This window comes from Lissotriton helveticus, chromosome 8, assembly GCF_964261635.1.
Source record: "Lissotriton helveticus chromosome 8, aLisHel1.1, whole genome shotgun sequence".
Classification (NCBI taxonomy): Eukaryota; Metazoa; Chordata; class Amphibia; order Caudata; family Salamandridae; genus Lissotriton; species Lissotriton helveticus.
The window spans coordinates 194008421-194017809 of NC_136069.1; the positions used below are offsets into that span (position 1 = coordinate 194008421).

The window sequence follows — 9389 nt, forward strand, 5'->3', positions numbered from 1 at the left end:
TATGCTATAATGCTTCAGGCTCTCTGTCCAGTCAGGAGACCGTCATCCATTAGAGGCGCACCTTCTGCGACGCAACGCTACCATCCGCCATTTTCTCCAGCACGGCACGCCGGGACAGGCAGCACTCACCCTCTCTATCACTCCGACACTTTGGCAGCAGACTGCGGGCTCAGGCTCACAGATGTGGCTTCAGCGCCGTGCGGGCAGTTTGATATGTCTCACGGCCCTCAGTAAGACTAACTGGAAGGATGTTGTCCCAGGCGTGTCTGCCCGGCCTGTACCCCACGTGGCATCCACGGCACTTGCATACCTCCCGCTGCCCAGCCACAGCACCAGGGCGCTCCACAGGTCCGCCCGCTCAGCAGTTTCCAGTAGCCACAGACCTCTCGATGCTCCGCTCCGGGCGCTGGAAAGGACACCGCTTGTGCCCCAGATTTCGAGCTTCCCGACTATGTACTTTTTAATTATTCAGCATAAGCAAAGTCACAGGATAATTAAAGGATTAGTGGCCGGACTGCGGGATCCTCACGAGATCGCGGCCATACCGCTCGAGCGCCACCTAGCGCCCCCAAGCAGGTAGTCAACTTTAACCTGATATGCAAGAGGTATGCAGAGGAGTGAGGTTCTTACCAGTTAAACACTAGAGGGGAGAGCTCCATATAGGAGCAAGGGTCCTCACACACCCAGAAGGGTGCCATGCTTCATCATTAGGCAGCTCCTCGTTGGGCAGGCGGTGCAATGCCCAACGGGCACCACAGGGGGGCTCTTTGCTGTAGATCTTTCTTTTTGCCGATGAGTATGGGGTGTGATGAGAAGAGTGTGTGTAAGTGGGGAGTAGAGGGGAGGGAATGTGCTATGTAAAAATAACTATAGCAGCCCAATAAACCGAATTTAACAGCTGGGTTCCAATGTTATGATAAAAAACCTTCAGTATCGCGAGAAATGGATAGAATGGTCCTTTCTGGTGTTTTCGTGGCCTTTCATCAGGACCAGTAATCCTTATCTACTCTCAGAGTGTTAGTAGGTACAAATATATGAAACGATCCCTTCTCAAAGTCACACTGAGATCTGTAGTGTACCTTCAGGGTAAAAATCCGGATACTAAGATCCAAAGTGGCCCAATCGCCCCGGCCTGAACTGACGCTCACTGGCATCTCTATCTTTTGACGATTTGCGGCTAGCCTACCCTTCGTTCTTGCCATACCTGGCCCCATTTTTGTAATTTATACAGATTACAATCTGCCATTTTTATGGCACTACTGCATGTTCAGTAAACTGGGGAAGACTTCACAAATAGTACGGAGTTTTCCCATCACAAATCGGTGTCGGATTAGGTTTGTATACATATGACCACCACCCATCTACTCTACCACACACACACACACACACACACACACACCTAATGAAGAGCCTCTTTCAACAAGAACTATTTTCTTTACCGCTATTGATGTGAGCACGGCTGATAGTCTGTGAAGGGTGTGAGCGTGCAGAGGGTGAAGACCGCTACATTATGATGGGTTTTTGAGTTGTTCCCGTAGTGTTGGACTGCTACTCTGAGGTGTGAGTCCAGTCAGGGTGTGGCTACTACTCTGAAGGGGTGTAATTGTAACTTGTTCTTCTGATGGATATATCTGCCTGTGGATTCCTCACCTTTTGAATTGAATCCCAAAGCAGTCCGCTCCCAGCGGAGGTTGTCCACCTACCACATCAAAAAATCCTGCAGCACAGAACGTGCAAAATGGCCACCCCTCCTCACTTCTGAATCCAAGCAATAATGCTTCACAAAAGTGTGGAGGGAAGCCCAAGTTGCTGTCTTACAGATGTCTACAACAGGGACACCTCTAGCCAAAGCCTATGAAAAAGACTTAACTTTAGTAGAATGAGCTCTAATACCTTCAGGTGGCTCCTTCTTGGCCAAGGCGTAGCAGATCTTGATGCACAAGATGATCCACCTGGAAAGCGTTTGCTTGAGGACAGCTTTGTCCTTCATTCTTCCCACGCAACCAATGAAGAGCTGGTCATCCAGTCGCAAGACCTTGGTTCTGTCCAGGTAGAAGCAGACCACCCTCCTAGGGTCCAGGCTGTGAAGTCTCTCCTCATCCTTGGAAGGGTGAGGGGTAAGGATAGAAAGTGGTTAAGGTGATAGACTATCCTAGATGAAAAGGTGTAACCACCATAGGCAGGAAAGCAGCTCTGGTCCTGAGAAACATATTATTTGCATAGATGATGGTAAATGGAGGCTTAGAACTAAGAGCTTGAAGCTCACTTACCCTTCTGGCACATGTAAAAGCAATCAGAAAAACTGTTTTGAATGTAGGAAGCCTCAACGAAAAACTATGAAGAGGCTCAAAGGGAGACTCCATCAAGAAAGTGAGAACCAAATGTATGTCCCACTGAGGCATAATGAAAGGAGTGGGAGGAAATCTATTAGTGAGACCCTTAATGAACCTCATAACTATGGGTGACTTAAACAACAATGGCTGGTCTGGCAAACAAAGGAGGCTGATAAATAGCCCTTAAACGTCGCCACAGCACAACCTTGCTGGGCCAAGGAAAGAGAAAAACTAAGAAAATCAGACAAATAGGCCTTCAAAGGATCAATTGAACTCTCTCCATACTTCTTAACAAATCTGGCCCGTCTACAGGAATAGACAGATTTGGTGGAGTGTCTCCTGGCCGATAATAAAACATCCATCAAATCCAGTGGGAGAGAGTAAGAATTCAGGTTGCCCTGTTCAACCTCCAGGCATGAAGGTGTAGGCTCTGGAGGTGGGAGGGTAGAACCTGCCCCTGTGATTGCAAGAGGCGGTCTGCTCTGAGAGGGATTCAGAGGGTGCGATGAGAGGTGAAGAAGGTCTGTGTACCACACTCTTCTTGGCCAATCCGAGGCGATCAATATGACTTGGGCCAGGTCTTGGCGAATCTTCCTCAGAACCCGTGAAATCAAGGGTATGGGAGGGAATGTGTAAAGAAGCTGTGAGACCCAATCTAACTGAAACGCGTTCCCCAGAACTCCCCGCATCGGATACTGGAGACTGCAGAACGATGGGCAGTCTGTGTTCTCATGAGTCGCAAAAGGGCCACCCGAGGAAACGCCCAAATTCTGAGAATGCACTGAACCACCTCCAGCGGAAGACCCCACTCGTGATCAGCTGAGTATTGCAGACTGAGACTGTCCAGACGCACATTCAGCACCCCAGCCAGATGATTTGCAGTTATGCAAATCTGGTGGCCCTGAGCCAAGGGCCAGAGCCGCAGAGCCACTCTGCCGGGACGATACAACTCTACTCCTCCCTGTTTGTTGATGTACCACACTGTGGTAGTGTTGTCCATCAGGACCAGAACCGACTGACCAGGAAGTCAGGAAAGAGAGGCCTTGAGATCCACATGTATCGCTCGCAATTCAGCTAACTGAAAAGCTAAATTTCCTCTGGAGACCAAAGTCCCATGATCTCCAGATCCCCCAGATGAGCACCCCTCTCCAGAGTGAAAGCATCGGTTATCACGGTGGCCACCGGTGAAGGAGGTTGAAACGGCTTCCCTTGAGTCAGGTTGCCTGAAACACTCCACCATAACAGATCCGCTGCAGTGTCTCTGGAGATTCTGACCACCTCCCGGAGATCCCAATTGTGCTGAAATCACTGCCTGCTGAGGCGCCACTGAAGTGCCCTCATGTGCCAGCGTGCACAGTTGACCAAAAAAATGCAGGAAGCAAACGGACCGCGCAAGCGCAAAACCTTCATGACTGGAACAGCTGCTCCATTTTGAAACATTGGAATCATAGCTTGGATGTCTAGAACCCTCCGAGGAGGTGGGAAAACACAACTCAGAGTAGTATCCTGTACCGTCCTTATGAACAGGTTGCACTGAGAGGGCATCAGGTGAGCTTTAGATACATTTATCAAAAAACCACACCGAACAACAGTAAAGTTGTTATTTGCAGATGATGAAGCACTATCTCTGGCGAACTTGCTTTGAGCAGCCTGTCCTCCAGATAGGGAAAAACTTCTTCCTGCTGCAGCGCCAGAAGAACCTGAGCTGGGGTCAACATCTTGAACTTCTCCCGTATGAGGTAAAAATTCAAGACCCTGAGGTCCAGGATCGGCCGCAAACGACCGTCTTTTTTGGGATCAGGAAATACTCGGAGTAGCATCCCTGACCCCTCTCCTGATCAGAAACAATCTCTATTGCACCTTTCTGTAACAGGGACAAGACCACTTGTTGCAGATGCAACAGACGAACACCAACCCTGGCAAGGAGGGTAAGGAAGGGGAAACTCCCAGAAGAAAAGGGTGTACCCATTGTCTACCCATTGTCTACAAGATTCAAAACCCAAAGATCTTACGTAACAGATTTCCAATTTTGTATAAAATGGGACACCCAACCTCCAACAGGACCAGCATGCCCCAAGATGGGGGATCTAGAGATGCTTCCCTGCTGAGTCGGTGGTGGGGACAGGGGGAGGAGGAGGAGGAGGAGACCTGTTGACGAGCAGCCTCTCGCAGACAACCTCTTCCCTTCCCTCTGTATGACTTACACAGAGGTCTCTGTTGTTGGTGTTGCTGCTGTCGGCCTCAAAAAGGATCCGCCTTCCCAAAGCTCCAAAATCTCCGGAAACCAAATCCCTAGGCTGGGATTGCAAGCCTAAGGATCTAGCAGTAGCTCCGCTATCCTTAAAACACTGTAAAGCTGAATCAGCCATGGTCCCAAAGAGTCCAGATCCGTCAAAGGGAAGGTCCAACAGCGTGGCCTGGACATCCAGAGATAATCCGGACCCTCTCAACCAGGCATGGCTCCTAGTTGCCACTGGAGAGCCCATTACCCTGGCAACTGAGTCAGCTGTATCAAGGCCGGACTGGGTCACCAGACGGGCTGCAGCCAGCATGTCCGACAGCACCTCAGCGAAGTGACCCTGGACATCCTCTGGCAACTTAGGTATTACCTCCTTGGCAGAATACAGCAATGAATGGATATAACACCCCATCAAGCATGTGCCATTAGTTGATTTCAAGGCCATTCTGGCAGATGAAAATACCTTTTTTGCTGATTGTTCCAACTGCTTGGATTCCCTATGCCTCGTAGTGGAAGGGAGGGAGCCAGCAGATTGTTTTGAGGAACAAGACGCTTGAACCACAAGGCTCTCAGGTGAAGGGTGTGATGATAAAAAAAGCTGGATCCCCAGGCGCCACCTTATAGCGCCTTGCCACTGTTCTTGACACAGTAGTGGCAGACATTGACTTTTGCCATACTTCCAAAATCAGATCTGTCAGAGCATCATTGAAATGAAGCAAAGGCTCCACCGCAGAAGAAGGAGAGTGCAGCACCTCTGTTAAAATATTAGATTTGACCTCTGTTGTTGGCAACTGTAAGTCCAAAAAGTCAGCAGCCTTTCTTATGCCTGAATGGTATGAGGCCATATCCTGAAAGGGAAGAGCTTTTGGGGAGGAGAGTTCCCACTCTGGTGTCAAGCCCACTGGCTTCTTGCAGCTCTGCGAAATCATCCATTGGGTCTAGTATCTCCCCTTCCTCAGCCTGCTTCTGTTGTTCCTGGAGTTCTGCCAGATGCAGCGCCAGAGTTGGTGTCGATTTAGGGCCTTCAGAAGCGGGCAGCAGCACTGACCGAAGTCAAGACGGCGCTGGAACGGAGCCTGACGACGCCGGTGAGAAGTACATCCTCCCCTCCTGAGATGGAATCGGCGTCAAGAACCTTGGTGTCTGGAGAGGCCAAGATTGAGTCATTGGCATGATCGGCTAGAATGGTGCCTGGGCATAATGTTGGAGAACACCCAAATTATAAGAAAGAGGACCCACTGAGTCCACCAGAGCGCTGGACGGGTTAACCACCCTGGCAAACATGCCAAACACCGCATTAAGAAAATGCGACGGATACACACTTGGAGTCGGGAAAGGTGGGTATGGATCTGGAACAGTCTGACCGGAGATAGAGGTCGCAGAACGGGCTCTGGTTGCAGCGCCGGAGATGCCGGATCCGGGATTGGAGCATCCGGAGGTGCAGGAGACTCCCCCCTGGGCGTCGGAGAGGGCCTCGGTGTTGGAGAGTGCACAGGAGACACCTGCGGTGAAGGAGAAGGGGAAAGGTCATCCTTCCTATGACGACGCCAGACCGGAGACCCCGACTTTGATGACCTCTCCTTTGAAGAGCGATGATTGGACCCATCTCACCTCTTCTTCTTGTGTTTTTTTTGGACGATCTTGAAGTGTCCGGAGTCAGCGACTTCGACCTCGTCTTGGTTCTCTTCCGACCTCTCTTCTTCTATACACGGGCCATAAACGACTTCACTTGTCTTTCCTTAATTGCCCTCGGATTCATCGGACAATACAGGAACATTCTTCGATGTTGTGGTATGACGACAAACACCAAAAGCAGTCTTTGTGAGGGTTCTACCGAAATATGGCCTCCACATTCCCTACAGGGTTTAAAAACCAGGCTTCTTCTGAGGAGCCAAAACGAAGAAACAGTTTAAGGACAACTGCAAAAAAGTAGACTACAAATAAATAGAGAGACCTAGAAAAACCTACGCATCGACAGCACAAGAAAAGGGAACTTCTTATGGCTATGATGACGTCACGCAGAGTCACAAGCGGAGACATGCCATAGTGACTTCCTCTTCGACGTGGGAGAGCTATGAAAAGACTTTTGCAGAATGCTACGCAAGGGGTAATTCAAAAGGTGAGTAATTCACAGGCAGATGTATCCATCAGAAACCCCTAGCTACTGTATCTATCATGGGGTAACACCATGCAAAGACCCTTTCACCCATAACTGACATAAGTCCATGTTAACAATGTCTCAATTAACTGTGAGCAACAGAACATCTCCACAGCTGGGCTAACAGCTACTGGTCAACAAAGCGGGTAAACGAAAGCTGAAGGGTCACCTCATTATTGGACCCAAAATGAGCATCAAGTACACCTGGTACTTTACATTTTGAAAAAAGCATAAATGTAGAGACTCCGTAGTTTCTTCAGAGGCCACTGCTAGATGTGTTGAATGCAAAGGGTATCGAATAGCAACTCTGCTTAGTTATGATTTCACTCAATACCTCTTTCTTCTAACACTCTTCACTCTCTCTTTATCTCACACTTGAGGGTTCTTCGTCATCCATGGTTTCTTTCTACTTTTGTCCCTGTTTTCCCATCTCTCTCTGCCTCCTTGTTTTTCCCTTTTCTACCTCGCTACCTCATGCTCTGGGTCCTAAGCACCCCCCTTGGCACCGCTTTATTCGCCGTAAGTTGGCAGGGCATGCTCAGACGTGAGTCCCTTGCTCACTTTGCCTCTGGATTCAAGCAAGCCTGGCTGAAGACGGCTGCAATGCCAGAAAGCGGTCCTAGGAAGCTTGTTTCTGGTCCAGGGAAGGCATGGCTTGGCAGTTTGGGCTGGACTGTTCCCATGAGGCACAGGGTCAGACTGATTTGCATATGGCCATGTCTGAACTGGGGTGGCATAGTGGGCTAAAGAACGGTGATGGATTAAACCCAGATCTGTTGACTGGGTGTGAGTGTTTGATTGGTTCAGATGCTCTGTCCATCACCACCCCCTTTGGTACCGCTTTGTTCGCCATAAGTTGGCAGGGTATGCTCAGACGTGAGTCCCTTGCTCACTTTGCCACTGGATTCAAGCAAGCCTGGCTGAAGACGGCTGCAATGCCAGAAACCGGTCCTAGGAAGCTTGTTTCCGGTCCAGGGAAGGCATGGCTTGGCAGTTCGGGCTGGACTGTTCCCATGAGGCACAGGGTCAGACTGATTTGCATATGGCCATTTCTGAACTGGGGTGGCATAGTGGGCTAAAGAACGGTGATGGATTAAACCCCCATCCGTTGACTGGGTGTGAGTGTTTGATTGGTTCAGATGCTCTGTCCATCACCACCCCCTTTGGTACCGCTGGGTCCTAAGCAGAGCACCATTCTAATACTGAGCTCAAAGTGTCATTCATATAACACAATCATGCAGAAGGTTTCCACTATCTTCTGCAATTTAGGATTATCCCACCTGGCACATCCAAGAATCAATCCCAGCAACCAACGTCAATTTACCTTTGAAAGCAATTCCTGCGTTATTGATCAGAACATCTATTCCACCATACTTTTTCTTCATGAAGTCCCTCAGTGTTCTGATACTCTGCAAGTCTGTGATGTCAAGCTGGTGGAAATGAGACGTCAAACCCTCCTCCTCGTGCAGCTTTTTCACAGATGCTTCCCCCAGTTTGGGATCTCGGGCAGTCAGGTACACGTCCCCTTTGAACTGCTTGCAGAGAGCCCGCACAATTGCCAGTCCGATTCCTTTATTACCTCCGGTCACTACTGCTACTCTGGTGCTAGCCATGATTGGGCAGCAAGGCACTAATTGGAAAGAAAGAAAACACAGTTGTAAAAGAATAATGCATGCCACCAAAGGCGAGTACGAACAATGCGCTAACAGTGGGAGAAAATGTGCCCAATAGGCGGGATGGAGACACCAGACGACATCTGCTAAAGTGGAAAATCTGAACAGGAAAGGCCTACAAAAACTCAAAGTTCTTTGGCTCACGGGAATCCAGTGGGCAAGGTGATATCCTAGTCTTGCTACCACATACAGTGCCTGTAAAGAAGCCACTGAGCCAAAGCGAAACAATGGGAAGATCACCAAATTGTAGGCCTTACCCAGTACCATTGTCTGGATAGGTCTAGATAAGGGTTTTACCTCCCGTGATAAATCATCCTCAACTAAGTTTCTCCAGTGACACTGCCTATGAATCACACAGAATGAATTCCAGCAACAGAGTTGACACAAAGGTAATTTTGTAAGTAGCCTTTGGAACGATTTCTAAGACTCAATTCCTATGCTGGCAAAGTTTTAGATGAAGGCACTTTTTAGGTTTCACCTGCACAGCGCTTGCGCTGTACTTGTGAAGTCTTTTGTATTTGATGTACATTAAAAGGGGGCTCTTCCTCCAAGATCGACGCCTGAGGCAGATGTTTAGTTGTCCTGATGGATTGTAGTCCCACTGATATGACTTCAGAGTAATGTGTTGTTCCTTGTGTGACCTACTGTACGCCTTTGCAACCCTATTGTGTGGCCTGGATGGCCAATGTATGGTGTTAATTTCAATAATAAAAATAATAAATAAAAAAAAAGGGGGGCTCTTATCAGTTCCCTTACCTGAATTACTGTTTTTATTTGCTTTTGTGTGGAACTATTTTTTTTGTTAACTACCCCTGGCTGCACGAATTTACGATACTCCTACTAAAGCTGTTCAGATTGTTTAAGCCCCATTTGTTGTCAAGATAAGATCTCTTCCCAAGGAAAAGGCAGACAGCTTCTAACAGTATGCTGGAATGCTTGCATGTTTTTTTTTTACTTAGTTGTGTAAAGCAGATGCTTCAGCCTTA

At 48.7% G+C, this 9389-nt stretch overlaps 1 protein-coding gene across 1 annotated transcript in view; it reads right to left on the reverse strand.

Annotated features, from left to right (window-relative positions):
• Positions 1-8356, reverse strand: part of LOC144771539 (carbonyl reductase [NADPH] 1-like) — a 64619-nt gene extending 56263 nt beyond the window's left edge. The window contains exon 1 of the mRNA XM_078655943.1: positions 8055-8356. Within this exon, the coding sequence (XP_078512069.1) occupies positions 8055-8343 (289 nt within the window). The 5' untranslated portion in view covers positions 8344-8356. The remainder of the gene's footprint in view (positions 1-8054) is intronic.
• Positions 8357-9389: the final 1033 nt, after the last annotated feature.